The sequence below is a fragment of the Rhincodon typus genome, chromosome 2 (genome assembly GCF_021869965.1).
Source record: "Rhincodon typus isolate 14 chromosome 2, sRhiTyp1.1, whole genome shotgun sequence".
Classification (NCBI taxonomy): Eukaryota; Metazoa; Chordata; class Chondrichthyes; order Orectolobiformes; family Rhincodontidae; genus Rhincodon; species Rhincodon typus.
The window spans coordinates 66,651,845-66,673,137 of NC_063333.1; the positions used below are offsets into that span (position 1 = coordinate 66,651,845).

The 21,293-nt window shown below is 40.4% G+C and overlaps 1 protein-coding gene across 7 annotated transcripts in view; it reads right to left on the reverse strand.

The window, feature by feature from the left end:
- The window catches only part of tex10 (testis expressed 10), a 97,501-nt gene that overhangs the window by 30,318 nt on the left and 45,890 nt on the right, over positions 1–21,293 (reverse strand). For all 7 annotated transcript variants that reach the window (XM_048616507.1, XM_048616503.1, XM_048616483.1 and 4 more), the window contains one exon: positions 19,658–19,835. In XM_048616507.1, coding sequence (XP_048472464.1) covers positions 19,658–19,835 — 178 coding nt within the window. The remainder of the gene's footprint in view (positions 1–19,657; positions 19,836–21,293) is intronic.

Consider the following 21,293-nt stretch of genomic DNA (forward strand, 5'->3'; position numbering starts at 1 on the left):
CAGCTCTACACCTTGTTATCTCAGATTTTCCAGCATCTGCAGTTCCTACTATCTCTAATCTAATTGGTCTAAGCTTTAAAACCAACAGCCTTTGTTTCCAACCCCATTCACACAAAAGACAGACGGACAAACACATTTAAGGGATAAATAAAAGAAAGAAACAAAACTGGCCATTACTTAAGTGGTTTTCACCATGCATTGTTCCACAGGAACAGATGATGGTTTCTTGGTTGATTTTCCTAAGTGGTCAATCATGTTCACCTTTATAGTTCACTCAGCTAAAAGTAGTAATACTCATCACTTAGTTTTTTATTCTCTGAGCTCCCAAGATCTGCTCATGGGAGGTTTCAAATCTTTATGCTGTAGCATCAATAGCCTGATTCCTTTTCACAGAAAACAATCCAAAACCCAATTCGAACTGTGACCACTCCCTGAAAGACTGACCATCTTCTCCACAAGGCTCCAGAGGAATCAGTGTTCAGAGCCTACTGTATGTGGTATCTAAAATGATTTTGATTGCAATGTAGAAGAGTTGATCAGTAAGTTTGTGGATGATATGAAAATTGGTGTAGTTTCCACACCCCAACTGCTTCCCAGCCCAGATGTTCCAAGGACCCTATACTCACTTAACGTCACAAAACTCAGGCCAGGAATTCAACTACCATCCTGTATACTTTGTACAGTTCAATTGCTCATTCAGTACATGCAGGAACATCTAAAATTACAGTCCCAATTATTTATAAGTTGAGTGGATCATGTGTCATTGAAATTACAGTAGAAATACATCGTATTCAACAATGTACCTGCTGTTTAGTGGATGATTAAACATGGAGTTATAGCCATGCAGCACCAAAAGGCCCTTTGGCCCATCAGGTCTGTGTCGGTCAAAAGCAATCTCATTTTCCAACACTAGACCCATATAGAGGCTTGTATCCCTTGGCATTATAAGTGTATATCTAAATACTTCTTAAATGTTATGAGAGTTTCTGCCTCTACCACCCTTACAGGCAATGAGTTCTAGATTCCCACCACTATCTGTGTGAAAAAAATATTTCCTTTCATCCTCTCTAAACCTTCTGCCCTTTACCTTAAACTTATGCTCCCTGATCATTGATTCTCTCCACCAAGAGAAAAAGTTTCTTCCTGTCTACTCTATCCATGTCTTTCAAAATTTTATACATCTCGATCATGTCCTCCTCAGCCTCTTCTGTTCAAGGGCAAAAACCCAGGTTAAATAAAACTCTGCAGCCCAGGCAACATTCTGGTAAAGCTCCTCTGCACCCTCTCGAATGCAGTCACATCCATCCTAGAGCACAATACTCTAACTGTTGCCTAACCAACATTTTAAACAAATACAACATAACCTCCCTGCTCCTAAACTCTATGCCTTGGCTAGTAAAGGCAAGTATTCCATATGCCTCCTTAGCCACTTGATCTACTTGTCCCGTTACTTTAAAGGGACTGCTAGACATGTGCACCAAAGACCCTCTGATCCTCCAGTGCTTCCCAGGACTCTACCATCATCCTGTATTCCCTTGGCTTGTTTGCTTTGCCCAAGTGCATCACCTTCCACTTATCCGGATTGAATTAATTTACCACTGATCAGCAGATCTATATCTTCCTTTAATCAAAAGCTATCCTCTTCAGTATTTACCAGCCTACTAGAACATAGAACAGTACAGCACAGTACAGGCCCTCAGCCCACGATGTTGTGCCGACCTATTATCCTACTCTAAGATCAAACAACCCTGCATACCCTACATTTTACTATCATCCATGTGCCTATCCAAGAGTCACTTGAATGTCCCTAATGTATCTGACTCTACTACCACCGCCGGCAGCGCGTTCCACGCACCCACCACTCTCTGTGTAAAGAACCTACCTCTGACATCTCCCTTATACCTTCCTCCAATCACCTTAAAATTATGACCCCTCGTAATAGTCATTTCCGCCCTGGGAAAAAGTGTCTGGCTATCCACTCTATCTATGCCTCTCATTATCTTGTACACATACATACACACACACACACACACACACACGCGCGCACACACACACACGCACACACACACACGCACACACACACACGCACACACACACGCACACCACAAATCAAACAAAGCAAGTAAGATTACCTTAAAACTATAGCTTACAGCAATCTGTGCAATAAACTCAGTTCTACTTTCTAAGTCTCAAAGATAGAGAGGCAGTCAGCGTCCACTGGATAGAGCACTTGAGGACCTCCTCAACCAAGATGCAGCCTTCCACACAAGTGCTCTTAACATCATCCTGCAAACAGACGACTCATCACCATCTCAACGCACCTCCAACCCACCATAGGAGGTCAAAAATGCCTGGAGAAGAGAGAGTATCCAAAGTCAAACACAGTACCATGCTGATGGTCTACAGAGCAGCCATGGTTCCCACTCTCCTTTATGCATCAGAAACATGGACCATGTACAGCAGACTCCTCAAATCCCTGGGGAGTTGCCTTCGCAATATGCTGCCAATCCACTGGCATGATAGGCGTACCAATGTGAGCATCCTCACCCAGGCCAATCTCCCAGTATCATGGCACTGGACACACAGGACTAGCTGCGCTGGGTGGGCCACATTGTCTGCATGCATGATACAAGACTTCTAAAACAAGTGCTCTGCTCCAAGTTCAGAAATGGTAAGCAATCACTAGGAGGAAAGAGGAAACATTACAAGGACACCGAAACATTACAAGGACCCTAAACAAATGCAACATCCCATGACACATGAGAATGCTTGCCCTAGAATGCAGAACTGAGAAGCATCCATGATGGTGCCAACCTATCAAACATCACCCAATGGAGCACATGGACGCCAAGCGCAAGCAGTGAAAAGTGCACACAGAAACCGGAGTATCCCACCCATCCACCTCATCAAACACTACCTGTTTCATCTGTGGCAGAGTCTACGGTTTCAGGACCGGACTATTCACCCATCACAGAGTAGCATGCCCAAAGCCCCTGGAAAGGATGCAAGTCATCCTTGACCCCAACGGACTGCCAAAAAGAGAAAGAAGTTTCTAGTTACCCTCCCTAAATCCATATTAGCATTCTTATGGAATCTTTAAATGTTCATTCACAACTCAAAATGCATAATCACTGTTGCATAGAATTCACTCTGATTTCTCTTCAGTGCTCCAGCTATTCCCCAAGGTAAGAGATTTGACGGAGGTCCTTCCATTAGCTAGTTGCTGAGCAATCCTCCAATTTCCTTACTAATTTCTGCAGCTCCAGCACAGATTTTCTTACATCTCTAACACAGTGACTGTAAACGTCAGAAAATGCTTTTGATTTCCTTCTAACACTGTCTATGTATCCACACATCTGGGCTTGCAGTATTTCAAGAAGGGAGGTCATCATCACACACTTAAAGTGAATCAGCATGGGAATAAATGCAGGCATAGCTAGTAATACTCACATTCCATGAGCAAAGCAAAACCTATTGCTACAATGAAATGATTACTTCCAGAACTCCAAATGCAACAAGGTTAACTCCATTTTATCGAGGATCCTCCTTAAGGTGCCAGTTAAATAAATCTTCAATTCATTTCTCCCTGATTCTCAGGCTGTGCATGGCCAATAGATCAAGCATTTTTTTTAAAAACTCTACTTCAGGTGGAGGTCTGGCTTTATCTCTCAATTTCCAAGGAGCTACAAGTTACACAAGATCCAAAGCTGGCAGTTCCTTAATTCCTTTAAAAATAAAATCAACCAGTCTTGTCTGCTGGCTATAACCTAACTAAATTCAGAGATAGCAAAGAATCTCACTAAGCTCCACCATTTAAGTATAATGAACTTCAAGCTTGTTTGAATTCAATTTATTTCAGAACCACTTCTGTCATTTTTTTCAAACATTTGCCCGCATTTTTACAATTAAAATAATTAATAAAATTAAGAGTTATATTTTATATTATTTCATAAGTTATATTTTACAACACATGAACGATGGCAATAGGTATACATAAGTCGACCAAGTCATGTAGTTCGCTAAATTCATTATTTTAGTTCAATAGTGACTAAGCGTGCCAAACACTGTTGAACATTTGTAATACTGAATTTCAAATAGTGATCAATGCTTCAGAGGGGAGAAAGAAAAGCAAGTGGAAAACTAGTATTTTGATCAGAGTGAAAAACCATTGTGGTTTTTTTTTTAAATTCATGTTTAAAATATTAAGCATCTAACTGAACACATGCACTGAACAGGACAACAAATGGTTTCTATAAATAAAACATCATATGCTTTGCATCAACACATCAAATATTCTGGAAGCTAACTCAAAAAGCTTGTTGTTCTTGGTTGTTTTAAAATCATTTTGAACAATCTCATTTAAAGATAACATGTAAACGAGTTAGGTGATGCAAGGTTATAAAGCTTGCTGATCAGTAACAGTTTTTATTCTCTAACTTACTTAGGGTAGAATAATGATAATGTGACGAATAATGTTTATTCAATTTAGATTCAAATGCAAGATTTTCACAATATTCAATATAATTCTGATGGAGACTGGTTGTCATCACTGGATTTGGCCTGAGGTGAAACTCATTGATGAAGACAAAATCAGAGGAAAATAAGTGTTGGCAGGATCTAAACAGGATACCATCTGTTTTGTCAACATAAAATTAGAGAAAAGTTTAACTCATCAGATCGTAACGATTGTTCCTGTGCTGTACTGGTATATGTTCTATGTTCTAATGGCAGCCAAAACAGTGAAGTAACACCCACACAACCAGGGGAGATGGTAGAGGTAGAAGCCAGGAGTCACCTGCATATTTGTAGACATTGAAGCCATGCTTGCTGTAAACAGCTGAACAGGAAGGGAATTAAATTGAAGCCAAGAGGTATGTTACAAGACAGCAATGACAAAAGGTCCAAAGGCAATATGAACCTTGGGCATGGGAAATGTAAGATAAAATAAAACTAAATGTTCTCCCTTTAAAACAAACTGAAAGAGTAAGATTTCATAGAATTAACCCACTCTAATGTAGAGTCACTCTTTGCTCAATTAGGCCTCCACAAAATGATTTTTAAAATAAAATTTTATTTTTCTTTATTCTTTCACAGGATATGGATATTACTGAAAAAGTCAGCATTTAGTAGTGTTCTACATGTTTAGTAATTCAATAAACAACAGGCACATTTTTGAAAGCAACACAATATATTTTAATGACTAGGAGAAATTAAGGACTGCAGATACTGGAAGCCAGAGTCAATAAACATGGACTAGACAAACACAGCAGGTCAGGCAGCATCGGAGGAGCAGGAAAGTCAACGTTTCAGGCTGAAACCCTTCGTTAGGACTGGGGAGGAAGAGGGGAGCCCAGAAATAAATGGGCGGGAAGGTGAGGTGTATATTTTATATTTTACTTTAATTTCAAGGATACATATTCCACTCATCAGTGTTACAAATATTTGCACTTATTTTAGAAGTTCCTGCAGGCTCTGAGTGAGCACTTGAGCCATAGAGAGCAAAAGAAGATACAGGTAGAATTCCTGGACTGAGTTTCATGATGTCAAGCAGGAGCAGCGTCCTCAGTACACCTGCACTGCGGGCAATTAGGGTACGGAAAATGGTGAAGATTTCAGTGACCTATGCTCGAACTGGAACACAAGTTTGCGCTGTGACATTCATTATAATCTGGTCAGGGTCCTTTCTTAATTGAAAAAGGGCATCAAATACCCAACAACTAATCATAAGAACTCTGCCACAAGATTATTTTTTTTAAAACAATAACAAACATTATTGCACATGTAAAGAGTGCCCACTGCTAATTGTCTTTTAACTGAGAGGCTTGCTAAGTCATTTCAGAGGACAGTTAACAGTCAGTCAATCACTTGTTGTGGGTCTGCAGTCACATGTAGGTCAGGATGACAAAGTTCTTTCTCTGAATGACATGCGTGTAACAGTTGGATTTTTATGACAACGATAGTTTCATGGACACCAAAACAGCTTTATATTAGTTGCCACTTGGAATTTGAATCAGTGTCCACTAGGGCATTAGCTTGGGTCTCTGGATTATGATCCAGTGACGTTAAAACCAGACCACCATCTCCCTTTAATTCAGAATGTGCTAAAGTATATCTCCATTCCTCCACAGTATAGGACTAGTATTTTTATTTTAGTAGCTGAAGGGCAATACTTTACAACTTCTCTCTCAAATTGAGGATGGCAGGTGATTTTTCTTTCTTCTCTGGTACCTTAGACACCAATACTCAAAAGAAAGGTCCACAGACTCAACAAAAGTGCAAGTCTCCAATGATGGGCCAAAACTGAGGCCATGCAAGAGAACAAATCAGAACTCTCATTCCCCCACCGATTGCTTGATGTCGAAGAACCAGTTTTTAAGCAAGAATGATATAACTTCTACAATATCCAACTGAGAGGTTAGATTTTCCTGACTTCAAGCTGAAAGCAAAGAAGATGAATCAGCTGAACATAAAGTGCAATAAAAGACTGAAGCCCTCCAGCTTTGAACCAGACTATAGCTCACTGGAATCTCATCACACAAACATGCACACAAATTATGAGCAGGAGTGTGCCACTTGGTCCCTTTGGCCTACTCTGTTATTTGACAAGATCTGATCTCATGGAGTTTTGTTTTACAATGTTCTCAACTCCACTTTCCTGTCCAGCACACAGATCCTTTAGCTCACTAGTCAGTCAAGAATCTAAGTTACTCAAACTCTAAAATATACAATGACACTGCCTCTACTGTTCTCTGGGAAAGACCCAACAAGAAAAAAATTCTTATCTCAGTCTTAAATGAGAGCCCTTTTATCTTTAAGCTGTATCCCATATTTCTCTTCACTCCCACAGAGAGAAGCTTCTTTCAGCAACCACGATGTCAAGTCCCTTTGTGATCTTATATATTTTAATAAACTACCCTCTCATTCTTCTAAACTCCAATGGATAAGGCCCAACCTTTCTTAGTAAGATAACGCCTTTATTACAGGAATCAATCAAGTAAACTTTCTCTGAACTGCTTCTAATGGAATTGTATCCTTTTTCAAATAAGATGACAGAAATGGTACATAGTACTCCAGATTTGGTCTCACCGATGGCTTACACAACTGTAGCAAAACTTGCATACTTTCATATTCCATTTTCATTGCAATAAACAATAATAGTTCATTAGTGTTCCTAATCACTTGCTGAAACTGTATACTAACTTTTTTGCCATGTGTGTGTTAGGAAGCTTCAGATTATTCTTTATCACAATGATCTGTAACTTCTCTCTATTTAAATATTTTATTCTTCCTGTCAAAGTGGACAGGTTCACATTTTCCCATGTTATACTCCATTTGCCAAATTGCTGCTCACTTAACCTACCTTGTTGCAGTTTCCTTAAGCCCTCATCACAACTTAATCTCCTACCTTTCTTTGTGCTCTCATCAAATGTACAACAATACATTTGGTCCCTTTATCCAAGTCATTGATATAGATTGTAATTAGTGGAGACTCCAACACTGAACCCTGTGGTACACATGGAAGTGACCCAATTATGTCTACTCTCTGCTTCCTGCACGCTAATCAACCCTCTTTCCGTACTAACATGTTACACCTTACACCATGAGCTTGTAGTGTGTGTCCTAACCTTTAATGTAATACCTTGTCAAACACCATCAAAAAATCCAAGTATACCATATCAAAACTTTCCTTTTAGCAATATTGTTAGTTTTCTTTAGAGAAAATAACAAGCAAATTAACCAAAAACAATTTCATTTTCACAAAATCATGCTAATTCTGTATTATTTAATTGAGTCTATTGTTTAAAAGTATCCTGCTATAATCTGTTAATAATGAATTCCAGCATTTTTTCTTTGACAGAGGTTAAGCCAACTGGTTGGTAATTCTGTTTTCTGTCTCCACCTTTGCTGGAAAAGACATGTTATGATTGCTTTTCTTCCCCGCAATTTGATGGGACATTTCCAGAACCAAATGATATTTTGAACATTAAGATTAATAGATCCACAATCTCAGCAGCCAAGTCATTTAAAAACCTACAATGAATTCCATTAGGACCAGAGGAGGTGTCAGCCTCTCAAATTTTCTCACAACCTTTTTCTCGATTATCTTCTCTCTCTCTTTCAAATTACAATTACTTCTGCAACATTATTTGGATTTTCTACAATGAAGACAGATGGAAAATCTGTTCAATTCATCAGCCAATTCCTTAATTTCCATTATTAATTCCCCAGACTCATGCTCTAGAGGACTCAGTTCAGTTACTCTTATCCTTTTTAAATAACTGAGGAGTTATTAGCATCTGTATTTATGTTTTGAGCTAGCTTCCTTTTTTACTCACCTAGTAGCACCATTCTTGGCAATAATTCTATCACTTTCTTTTAATGTGGAAAATGAGGTAGGTGCAATGGACTAAAGTCTAAGAAGCAATGATTTAGATTCTGTTGGGAAGTGTACAGGGTCACAGATCAACAAAACAACTGATGTTCAAATGTACTAGCTCCCACTGCCCCACATAAAACTATCTACCAAAGAATTCCTTGCTGACTTCTTAAAGTGAACAGCACACTCCCAATGGGGGTACGGTGGGGTAAGAGAAGTAATGCTCACAGGAACTAGTGCTACACCATCGTAATAACATTTTGAACACAGCATTAGTCCCCACTGACAATGAGGAATTACACTTCTAATCAAGTCACTACCTTCAGCAAGAGGATTTTAAAAATAACAGATGGAGAGTGAAAATCCTGAATAAAATCAAGTTATTTTTAGAGGTGTTTCCTCAATAAGTAATATACAAAGAGAAAATGTCACTTGTTAATTTTTGATAATTTTTGTCAATTTTTGTCCCAAGTTCAGTGGGGCGATGAGCAATAAACCTTCTCATCAATTTTTTTAAAAAGTGTATCTCTCCCATCTTGAGACATTTCCCTACTGCCAGAGCTGAGAGTACCAACTTAGGTACAAGATAACAACTGGAATGAGAAAGAAATAAACAAATACACACCTCAGTTAGCTTGAAAGATGAAAAAGGTTGTACCAGTTTTCAGAAAAACAAATATCTCAAAATTCAATGACTACACTTTCAGATATCACAACAAGCTATAGCAGAACAGTTCCTAAAGGCAAAACTGTTTTATATGTTAAAAGAAATTATTCAATAAATCTCCAAATTACTTAGAAAAACATGAAACCAATAGTCAGCAAAAACTGCACATAAATTATTTTACTAAAATCTTACTGCAATAGGAATGAAACATTATTTTCTGATGCGCAGGTTAGCATAATCCACAAAATGGTACTTATTTACTGGCATCACTGTTTAGTTGGTTGTATTACTCACAACTTGAAAAAACAGCAATGTTACCTGTGTGGCTACAAGCCAGTTACTATAAAAAGGTCCTGAGGCACGATGTTAATTTGGCAGATGATCAATGCCCTTTACCATTAATGAAAGCTCTATTAGTATCACTATAATCACAAAGTTTGTGTGTATGGCACAAGACAAACCATCATAGAGCTCCAACTCTAGATCTGTTGTTCCATCTTATGCTGATGCCAATATGTCCAAAATTATGCCCAAATGTCACTTCAAGGAATCCCCTCTTCAACACCAAGTATTTTCAGAAGTTGTAATCTAGACAACTGTCATGGAAACACTCAGCAGTTCTTGCTTCCAAATTACAGTTGGCAAATTATACTGGGAATTGTAAAGTTATTGGAACAAGACTATGTGAAGCTAACAAGGAGTCATTATCCAAATCACTAATATTTATAAAATAAAATGAACCTTAAAAGATCATTTCTATGTATCTGTAAATAGCTAAAAGGTTACTAGAGTGAAAAAGTTCTTTCAGATGTCCACTTGCATCATAAATCTTATCAGAAAAGACTATAACAGTGAAGGAATTGCAATACAGTATAAAATATGAACAAAATACATTTTTAAAAGTTCCAAGTCATGGAGGTGTGTTACTTCAAAGGGAAATTGCAAGCGGTGGTGTTTTGTTACTGGAAGCTTGGACAATGCTATTGAAGGAGCATTAGTGAGTTTTTAATTGTGCCGCTTGTAGATGCTACACAGAGCTACCACTGTGGAAGTGTGGTGAAAAGAGTGAATGCTGAAAATGGGGTACCAATCAAGCAGGCTTCGTCATCCTGGATGAAGTCAAGCTTCGTGAGTGTTGTTGGAACTGTGCTCGTTCAGACAAGTGAGGATTATTTCATCATATTCTTTACTTGTAGCCTGAAGGTAGTGGACAGGCATTGGGTATTCAGGTGGTAAGTTACTCTGTGGGATTTCTAGCCTCTGCTCTGCAGCCAAAGTATTTATACGGCCAGTCAAACTCAATGGTCACCCCAGCATGTTGATCGTGATGGATTCAGCAATACTAATATCATTGTCATCAAATTTTAGATATCACAGGGCAAGTTCATTAGTACAGCCATAAACATCACCATATTGGGCTGGTTTCAAGGTCAACAGCAAAGCAACTGTACTCAGTGACCACAAAGAAAGCTGCCCACAAGATATTTAGAATTTCAGTGGTATGGGCTTCCCTTCAAGCATTAGCGTGAATTTCATACAAGGCAGAACAATGTCCAGACTTCCAGTAAAGTGTGCAACCTCGCAAGGTAAGCAGTCAATCACACTGAAATACTTCCCCAGACATGAAACCAAGAAGTAAAAATCACTGCCTTTTAAATTTTAACCCAGTGAAGTAAACGATTGGGACATACATATAGGACAAAGGCAGAAGCTAAAATATCAAAAAGATTCACTCATATTTTAAGGTTATCATAATAGTGAAGTTTGATATTTAACAGATTTTAGAAATCTTTCACGGCCAATGAGAACGTATAGTAGTAACTATGAACACAGTATGCCCTATAACAACTGCACCTCCCAGTCGCGAACCATTTCAACTCCCCCTCCCATTCCTCAGACGACATGTCCATCCTGGGCCTCCTGCAGTGCCACAACGATGCCACCCGAAGGTTGCAGGAACAGCAACTCATATTCCGCTTGGGAACCCTGCAGCGCAATGGTATCAATGTGGATTTCACAAGTTTCAAAATCTCCCCTCCCCCTACCGCATCCCAAAACCAGTCCAGCTCGTCCCTGCCTCCCTAACCTGTTCTTCCTCCCACCTATCCCCTCCTCTCACCTCAAGCCGCACCTCCATCTCCTACCGACCAACCTCATCCCACCCCCTTGACCTGTCCGTCCTCCCTGGACTGACCTATCCCTTTCCTAACTCCCTACCTACACTCACCTTTACTGGCTCCATCCCCGCCTCTTCGACCTGTTTGTTTCCTCTCCACCTATCCCTCTTCTATCCGCCTCCCACTCTCTCCCTATTTATTTCAAAACCCCCTTCCCCTCCCCCTTTTCTGATGAAGGGTCTAGGCCCGAAACGTCAGCCTCTCTGCTCCTATGATGCTGCTTGGCCTGCTGTGTTCATCCAGCCCTGCACCTTGTTGTCTCGGATTCTCCAGCATCTGCAGTTCCTACTATCTCTAAATAGTGTCTCCGTTCATTTATTGTAACTAGTTTCTAGCGAAGCAGATGGAAGTTGAAGCTTGATACGAAACACCACAAAACATCTGCAGTTCTTACTATCTCTGATTACAAAACAACTGCTTACCTGATAACCCACCTACCATCTCAGCCTGTCTCCACCACCAGTACACAATGGCAGGAGTGTGTCCAATCTAGTCTCGCTTAACTCTTTCATAGGATACAGGTGTCGCTGACAAAGCAAGCATTTGTTGTCTAACAAGTTAAACTAACTTCAAATGGGGAATTTCAATTTCTCCCTCATTTGAGGGCCAGTGAGTAAATATCATAAAGATAAGGTTTGAGACAACAGTAAACAAATTTCAAAGAAAAAATCCAAAGCAAAAATAATTCAAATAAATGACTTGTTAATCATATTGAGCATTAGAAAAATGGCAAGCAACAAAACTAATAAAGTATTTTAGAGGGTGGCACGGTGGCTTAGTCGTTAGCACTGCTGCCTCAAAGTGTCTGGTACCCAGGTTTGATTCTACCCTCGGGCAACCGTCCATGTGAAGTTTGTACGTTCTCCCCGTGTCTGCGCAGGTTTCCGCCAGGTGCTCCAGTTTCCTCCCACAGTCCAAAGATGTGCAGGTTAGGTGGATTCGCCATGCTAAATTGCCTGTAGTGTCCAGGGGTGTCTCGGTTAGGTGCGCTAGCCATGGGAAATACAGGGTTACAGGGATAGGGTAGTGGCATCGGTTTGGGTGGGATACTCTTTGGAGGGTTAGTGGAAACGCGTTGGGCCAAATGGCCTGTTTCCACACCGTAGGGATTCTATGGACTTTTTTTACCTTCTCAGGTAATCGGCACGACAACAGACTGGCAGCCTAGGCCCCAATTCTTCATTACCAGGGCAGAGTGCACAGACTGGGGCTGAGTAAAGTTGTGTTTAACTCACAACGACCTTGCATTTGCCTCTGGCAAAATACACTGCAAGCTGCTCAATGGCAGAACTGCTACGAAAATGGGAGTCAGAAGAGGTTGCCTTACAGCGCAGATTTGCCTCCCCTCCTAGCCTACTTTGTGCACAGGTTTTGAGGTTATGGCCTGACTCACTCTGTCTCAGAGTTCACACAAGTGGTCTCTCTTCCTTCCACACACCAAAACCTGGTTCAAATAAGAATGAAGGAAGGCATGGAGTGTGGGAGAAATACTTGACAAACATAAAAATGAGATGTTAATCCAGTAAGTTACAACGTAGGACCATGTGCATGCCAAGCAGAGTAATCAACAAACAACAAAGGGAGAAGTGATTCCACACCAACAGACCAAATCTAAGGTCTGCAGTCCTGCCAGATCAAGTCATGAATGGCGGTGGGCAATTAAACAACTAACAAGAATAGGAGGCTCCACAAATATCCCCAATCACAACAAGGAAGGAGACCAACACATTGGTGAAAAGGACAAACCTGAAGCATCTGCAACCATCTTCAACCAGAAATGAAAAAATGGGTGACCCACCACAGCCTCCTCCTTAAATTCCCCATTATCACAGAGGCCAGCCTTCGACCATCTCAATTCACTCCCAAGATATATCATGAAATGACTGAAGGCACTGCACACTGCAATGGATAGGGGGCCTGACAACACTCTGGCAACAATATTGAATGATTTTCCAAAACTAGCTACACCCCTAACTTAGAAACAAGGAAAATCACCCAGGGACGTCCTGCCACAAAAAAGCAGGACAAATCTACCCTGGCCATTGCTGCTCTATCTACTTTCAATTATCGACCAAGTGATGGATGATGTCATCAATAATGCCATCAAGTAGCAATTACTCAACACTAACCTGCTCAGTCATGCTCAGTTTGGGCTCTGCCAGGTTCACTCAATTCCTGACCTCATCACAGACTTAGTCCAAACATGAGCAAAAGACATGAACTCAAGAGGAAGTGTGGGTTACATCAAGACAGCAAATGATCAAGCATGCCATCAAGGAACCCTGAAAAACACTCAAGTCAATGGGAATTGGGAACAAACTCTCAGTCAGTCATAACTAGAAAAAAAACGAAGACAGCTGGGTTTGTCAGAGGCCAATTATCTCAGTTACAGGACATCATTTCAGGAGTTCTTCAGGGTAGTGCCATAGGCCCAAACATCTTCAGCTGCTTAATGATCTTCTCCATATCAAAAGTCAGAATTTGGAATGTTTGCTGATGATTGCACAATGTTCAGCAATATTCATGATTCCTAAGATACTGAAGCAATTCTAGCTCATATGCAGACCTGAACAGCATCCAAGCTTGGGATGATTATGGCAAGTAACATTTGCAACATACGTGCCAGGCAATGGCCATCTTCAACAAATAGGAATTCACCAACCACCCTTTAACATTCAACAGTATTATCATAACTGAGTCAAAGCTGAAGCCAATGAACCAGCACTCACAGCAGGAAATTTCACAACAGCTGTGCAGCCAAACAGTTTAGAAGGAATATTAGTTGTCACCTCCATCACCTACAAAGACAACAGCAACAGATGCGGAGCAACAATACCAACTGTAAGTGCCCCATAAAGCCATACAGCATCCGGACTTAAAACCATACTACCATTCTTTCATTTTTCCTGGGAGAAATTCCCCAAACTCTCCTCTTAATAGCACTATGGTGTACCGATGCTGTATGGATTGGAGTGGTATAAAATGACAGCTCATCACAACCTATTGAAGACAACTGGGATGGACAAGCCAGTAACTCCCACATCCCATGAACAAATAACAAAAAATATAAATTCACATAAACACCCTCAACACCTATGCACGCTCCCTCACTAAGCCTTCCTCCACACATCATCTCCCTTCATTACACTGTCACCCACCAACAATCCCTCCCACACACCCTCCAACTTCACTACACAGAACCCCTCTTCTACGATCCTCTCCATCATCTCTACACACCTCCCTCGAAGTTCACACTTCTCAGACCCACCCGTAGTAATTCTAACGAGTTCAGCCAGCTGGATCTCATAGAATATGAGTTCCCTGAGTGGACCAGATTAACAGCCCCGATCAGGGAGTCCTGGCTGACAAATAAGAAGAGGCGTGTCAAAGATTCTGACATTCTAGGTGCTGACTCTGAAAGTCAAGGACTTTCCATGTGTAATAAATGGTGACTTGGTAATGGGATACCAATCTCTGTGGAGTTATTTCACCACCCACTCACGCTCCCCATTTCACTCTTACACACGTACCAAAACAAACAAACAAACAAAAACATCCACATAGACACACACATGCTGCCCCTAACATTCACACATCCCTTCACACCCTCCCTTCCCCTCCTCACTAACACCTTCCCATTTTTCTTTCAGAACCACCCACTCCCAAAAGCAGACTCCAGGAGTACATAAGATTTAGGAGTAGAATTAGGCCTGTCCGCCCAGAGTCTTCTCTGCCAAATCAATGGATGATATAACTCTCCACAGTATTCTCTTACCTTGTATATCCTTGTATGTAACCTTTGATCTCCTTAATAATCAAGAGCTTACTTATCTCAGCCTTAAATACACTCAGTGACTTGCCTCTTGCTGCCTTCCGTGACAATGAGTTCCACAGATTCACCACCCTCTGGCTGAAGAAATTCCTCTCTCCTACATGTGGAAACATTTTCTCCACATACAGAACTTGGATAGAGTGAAGTTTCAATCAGATCATCCCTCATCTGTCTAAACTCCTCAAGTACACAAACAACGTCCTCAACTGCTCCTAAAATGGCACATCCCAGTATTATTCTCGTACGCTTCTACTGGAACCCCTCCAACACCAGCACATCTTTCCTTAGATACATGGCCCAAAGCTGCTCACAATATTCCAAATGCAATCTGAGCAGAGCCTTTTACAGCCTCAGCAGTACATCTCTGCCCTTATATTCTAGCCCTCTCAAAATGAATGTTAACATTCCATTTGCCTTCCTAACTGTCGACGGAATCCGTATTTTAACCTTAAGAGAATCCTGCAGATGCCCAAGTCCCTTCATGGTTCAGATTTCCAAAGCCATTCTGTTTAGAAAATAGTCTATGTCTCTATTCTTCCTACCAAAGTGCATAATCTCACAGTTACCCACATTGTATTCCACCTGCCACTTCTTTGCTCACTCTCCTAGCCTGTCCAAGTTCTTCCTGCTTCCTCAATACTACCTGTCCCTCCACTTAGCTTTATGTCATCTGCGAACTTAGCAACAATGCCCTCAATTCCTTTGTCCAGATCATTAATGTTTAACGTAAATAGTTGTGGTCCCAACATTGACCCTGTGGAATTCCACTAGTCTCCAGTTGCCATCTTCAAAAAGACTGCTTTATCCCCCACTCTCTGTCTTCTTTTATCCTCTATCCATAACAGTAACTCACCCCTAACACCATGGACTCATCTTATTTAGCAGTCTCCCGTGTGACACCTTGTCAAAGACCTTCTGGAAATCAAAATAGATTACATCCACTGGCTCTCCTTTGTCTAACTTGCTTGTTATTTCCTCAAAGAATTCTAACAGATCTGTCAGACATGACCGCTCTTTAACAAAGCCGTGCTGACTCAAACCTATTTTACCATGCATTTCCACGTATGCCACAATCTCATCCTTAATAATTGACTCTAAAATCTTACTAACAGTCGAGGTCAGGCTAACCAGCCCATAATCTCCCATATTCTACCTCCGTCCTTTGTTAAACAGGGGTGCTACATTAACCATTTTCCAGTTTTCTGGGACCCTCCCTGACTCCAGTGATACACGACCAATGCCTCTTCAATCTCCTCAGCTACCTCCTTCAGAACGTGGAGTGTAGTCCATTTGGTCCAGATGAATCATCCACCTTCAGACTTCTCAGCTTTCCCGGCACCACCTTCGGTGATGGCCACTACACTTGCCTCTACCCCCTGATTTTCTTGAAGTTCTGGAATTATACTGGTGTCTTACACTAAGAAGACTGATGAAAAGTACGTATTCAGTTCCTCTGCCATTTCTTAGTTCCCCATAACTACTTTTCCAACGGTCCAATGTCACTTTTGCCTCCATCTTACCTTTTATGTATCTTAAAAAACTCTTGCAATCTTCTTTCATATTATTAGCTAGCTCAAGCTCATATTTCATCTTCTCCCCACTTGTTGCATTTTTGGCTGTGCTGTGCTGGTCTTTACAGGCTTCTCAGTCCTCTGGCTTCCCACTAATCTTCAACACCTTGTATGCGTTTTCTTTTGCTTTTTTGCTGTCCCCGACTTCCCATGCCAGCCATCGTTGCTTCAGTCTCCCCCAAGTACATTTCTTCTTCCTTAGGATGGATTTCTGCTGTGCCTCTTGAATTACCCCCAAAACTCCTGCCATTGCTGCTTCACCGTCTTCCCTGTTAGCTTCCCTTTCTAATCAACTCTGGCCAGCTCCTCCCTCACGTCTTTTCGTTACCTTTATTCCAGCCCCTCTCTCTGTCAAACTACAGCATGAATTCTATCATATTTTGATCACTGCCCCTTTGGGGTTCCTTCACCTTCAGCTCCCTAATCAGGTCTGCATCATTACACATCACCAAATCCAGAATTGCTTGTTCCCTAGTGGACTCTATCACAAACTACTCCAAAATATCATCTCTTGGACATTCTACAAATTCCAATTCTTGTGATCTGCTATCGATCTGATTTTCCCATTCCACCTGCATATGAAGTCTCCCGTGATTACTGTAGTGGTGCCTTTCTCACATGCATTTTCTACATTCTAATTTATTTTCTAAATCACATTCTAACTACTGCTAGGTTGTCTATATACAGTTCCCATCAGGATCTTTTTTCTCCTTTGCAGTTGCTCAACTCTACCCACACAGATTCTACACATTCCGACCCTATAAATCACTTCTTGTTATCAATTTAATTTCTTACTAACAAGGCAACCCCCAACCCCTCTGTTAATCTTCCTGTCCTTTCAATAGGATGTGTATCCTTTGATATTTAATTCCCAGCCCTGATCCCTTTGCAGTCACATCTCTGCGATCGCATCATACCCTCCAATTTCATTCTGCAGAACAAGTTAATTTACTTTGTTTTGCATACTATATGCATTTAAGTGCATACCCTTCTCATAGTTGTCCCCTTATCTGCCATGAGTAGTTAAGATTCCTGGCCCTTTTCATATGTTCTGCTCTATAACCTGTTCTAGAAACATTAATAATCTCTCCTGCGCACTCCCCACTTCACCTTTTTCCATAATTTTCCATGTAACTGGATTCGCTTCACTCCCCCATTGTTTAGTTTAAAGCCCTATCTACAATTCACCAGGACTTTGGTCCCAGCATGATTCTGGTGGAACCCGTCCTATCAGGCCAGCTCCCTCCTTTCCCAGCACTGATGCCAACGTCCCATGAACTCAAACCCAATTCTCCCACACCAATCTTTGAGCCATGCATTTACATCTTTAATTTTGTTGACTCTGTGTCAAGAGCTTGTGGCTCAGGTAATAATCCAGAGATCATCACCTTTTTGGTTCTGCTGTTTAATTTATCCCCTAGCTGCTCATATTCCTTCAACAAAACGCCTTTTCGCTTTCTACTTATATCAGCGGTACCTATGTGGACCTTAACAACTGGATCTTTTCCATTCCACTCCAAGTTCCTCTACAGCCCTGATAAGGTACCCTGAACCCAGGCAGCAGGCCGGCAAAACAACCTCTGGGCTTTCAATCCTGGCCATGTCAAACAGTGTCTTTTCCCTTGACTTTACTATCCCTGATTACAACTGCATTTCTCTTATCTCCCTTCTTGAAAGGCTCCCTATACTATGGTGCTATGGTCAGTTTGCTCATCCTCTCTACAGTCCTTGCTCTCATTCACACAGGGAGCAAGAATCTCAAACTTGTCAGACAAAATCAAGAGCAGAGATTCCTTCAGCACTACCTCCTGGATTCTTCTACCTGCCTTGTTCATTCAAAGGCATAGTCTCACGTTCCTGACCACTGAGCAAATTCAAGGTTGTTAATATAAGGGGTGTGACTGCCTCCTGAAACAACGTCCCGGTAACTCTCCCCCTCCTTGGTGTGTCACAATGTTTGAAGCTCAGACTCCAGCTCATCAACTCTGAGCCAGAGTTTCTCAAACAACGAATACTTGTTAAAGATGTGATCACTATGAACTACAATTGGGTCCACCATCTCCCACATCATGCATGCTTAAAAAAACCTAAGCCTTTCTAAATGATTATTAATCGTATTTGCCATGGAAGACTTCAAAGGCTTACCCCACTGCTGATACTAATGTAGAAGATCTTCAGTTATATGGTTTGTCCCCTCTGAACAACTGTGCAACACTGCCAACCATTTAATTGATGGATGCTGGTGGTCAGAACCTATGCTATTCAATTAATTAATTCTTTCAGCATTTCCACTGAGTCCTCCAATAAATTTTATATACTATTTTCAGTCCTATCAAACACTTCTGTAAAAGCTTGTTCTGTATATTCATGAGATGTCCTTTTGCATCTTTAATCAGTAATACAATTCCACTCACGTTGATCAGATCTGAAGTTACTTACTTTTAAATTATTTTCTTGCGTTTCTTCACTCCTTTCTTTTAAAATATTTTTTGATTCTGTTCTACTGGCTTACTTTTGTATTATTAGATACAGCCTCTTTGTTCGGGTATCAGATTAATTTCTGTCTTCCAGTTTCACCTTGACTTTTCATGTGAATGTCAAAACTGTACCATAACGATCTCATGTTTGAAAAAGCTTCCAATTGTTGTGTATTATCCTATCTACCAATTCTAATTATCTGGACAGGTTTGTTTAAATTCATCTTTCCAGTTGGCTACCTTGTTTTACTTTTACTGTTCTTTTATCTCAATACATAATGTCTAATGACATTACATTGCCCCAGATATATATCTTCCAGGCCTGCAAAAGAATTATCTGGGAAATTAGTTATTAATTTTGTTTCTCCATTTCCTTGTTGCAAGAACTAAGTAGGACTACTTCTGGAAACTCAAAAATAAACACTAAAATATTCAATGAGACAACAACAACGGATTATCATCTAGACAGGAGCATTATTTGGTTTTTGGGGCCTTGACATTTACTTAATGAATAAAATAAATAAAATTATAACTACTGAATAGTTTGCAATCTTACCTTGTATGTAGTATACGAATAAGACTAATGGCTAGTTTGGAGGTCAATCTTCCCATAGTGCAACAACGACTTAGGCAAGACAATAACTCAGACGAAATAAATGGTAAGAAATATACAAGCTGCACCAAAGAACGTTGTGCTTCAGACGGAAGTAGGACCAGAGTGCCATCTTGTGGATCTAAGTAAAAAAATACAATTGCATTAGTAAGTAATCCACGATCTCATTTCACACATGAAGAATGAGCTCCACCATGGCAGTTCTGTTCCACAAACACCAAAGTGGAATCTTAGACCATGGGTCCAGTTAAGTTCTAATTACTTCTCCATTCTGAGCAACGGAATGCATTTAGAAAAGAAAACATCAGCAAAAAAATCAAGTGACACTTCTAAATGTTCACTTTCTCGGATGTCTGCGAATACAAATAATTCTAACTTATGGCCTGATTTTATTTCTAACCCAGAGTAGGGTTTACTGTTACTTTAGTATCAGAACATGCTTGTACTGAAAAAGTTACTTGGATCTAATCACAAGTATTTTTTGACAGTGAGACCCATTATAATCCACAGTAATCTACCAATCATTAATTTAAATTGTCTAAATATTGATTACACCAACTAAGAAATGGACAATCCTTTTGCAGGTGTAGACACCAAAAGTGTACACAGTACTCCAGATGAGGTTTCACCAAAGCCCTGTACAATTTAGCAAGATTTCTTCATGAACTGAAACAAAGACCAACATGCTATTTGCTGAACCAGCATGATGATTTGCTGCTTTTTCCTGTACAAGCACACACAAATCCCTTTGAATATGAACAATTACAAATTTCACACCAGAGTAAAAACTGTTTTGCTTTGCTAATCTTACAACCAAAGTGAATAACTTTACACTTCCCTACGTTTATATTTCTCCTGCTATCTTGTTGCCCACTCATTTAAACTACATTATATCTCTTTTCAACCAATTTGCATCCTTCTCACAGCTTACCTGTCCCACCTAGCTCTGTATCAGCAGCAAACTTAGATACACTGCTGTGTCTTTTCATCCAAGTCAATATCCTGGATTTGTAGCATGTTCAATCTCATGAGAACAAATTAGTACTTTCACGGGCTGAATGTAATCAGTGTACAATGAAGAACTTTCTGACTAGTCAAATCAATGCAGCGTCTTCAAAGACACAGAACATTTTAAAATTTTAACCAAGGCTACTGACCCTGACATTCACAGTCATAATTCTTATTTGATTTTACATTAATACACCAGCAGTGGCATTGAGGTAATGTCACTGGACTAGTAATCCAGTACTCCAAACTCTAGGGATTTGGGTTTATATCCCACCATAACAGTTGGTGAAATTTGAATTTGATAAAGGAAGTTCTGGAATTAAAAATTCCCTGAAGGGTGACCACGTAACTGTCAATTGTTGTTAAAATCCATTTGGTTCACTCTTGTCCTTTAAGGAAGGAAATCTGCCATCCTGGTCTGGTCTAACGTACAGGTGACTCCAGATCCACAGCAATGTGATCGGCTCTAAGCTGCCCTCTGCAGCAGCCAAAAGAGTCTTTCAATTCAAGAGCAATCAGAGATGAGCAATATATTTCAGCCTTGTCAGCAATGCCCACATTCCATAGACGA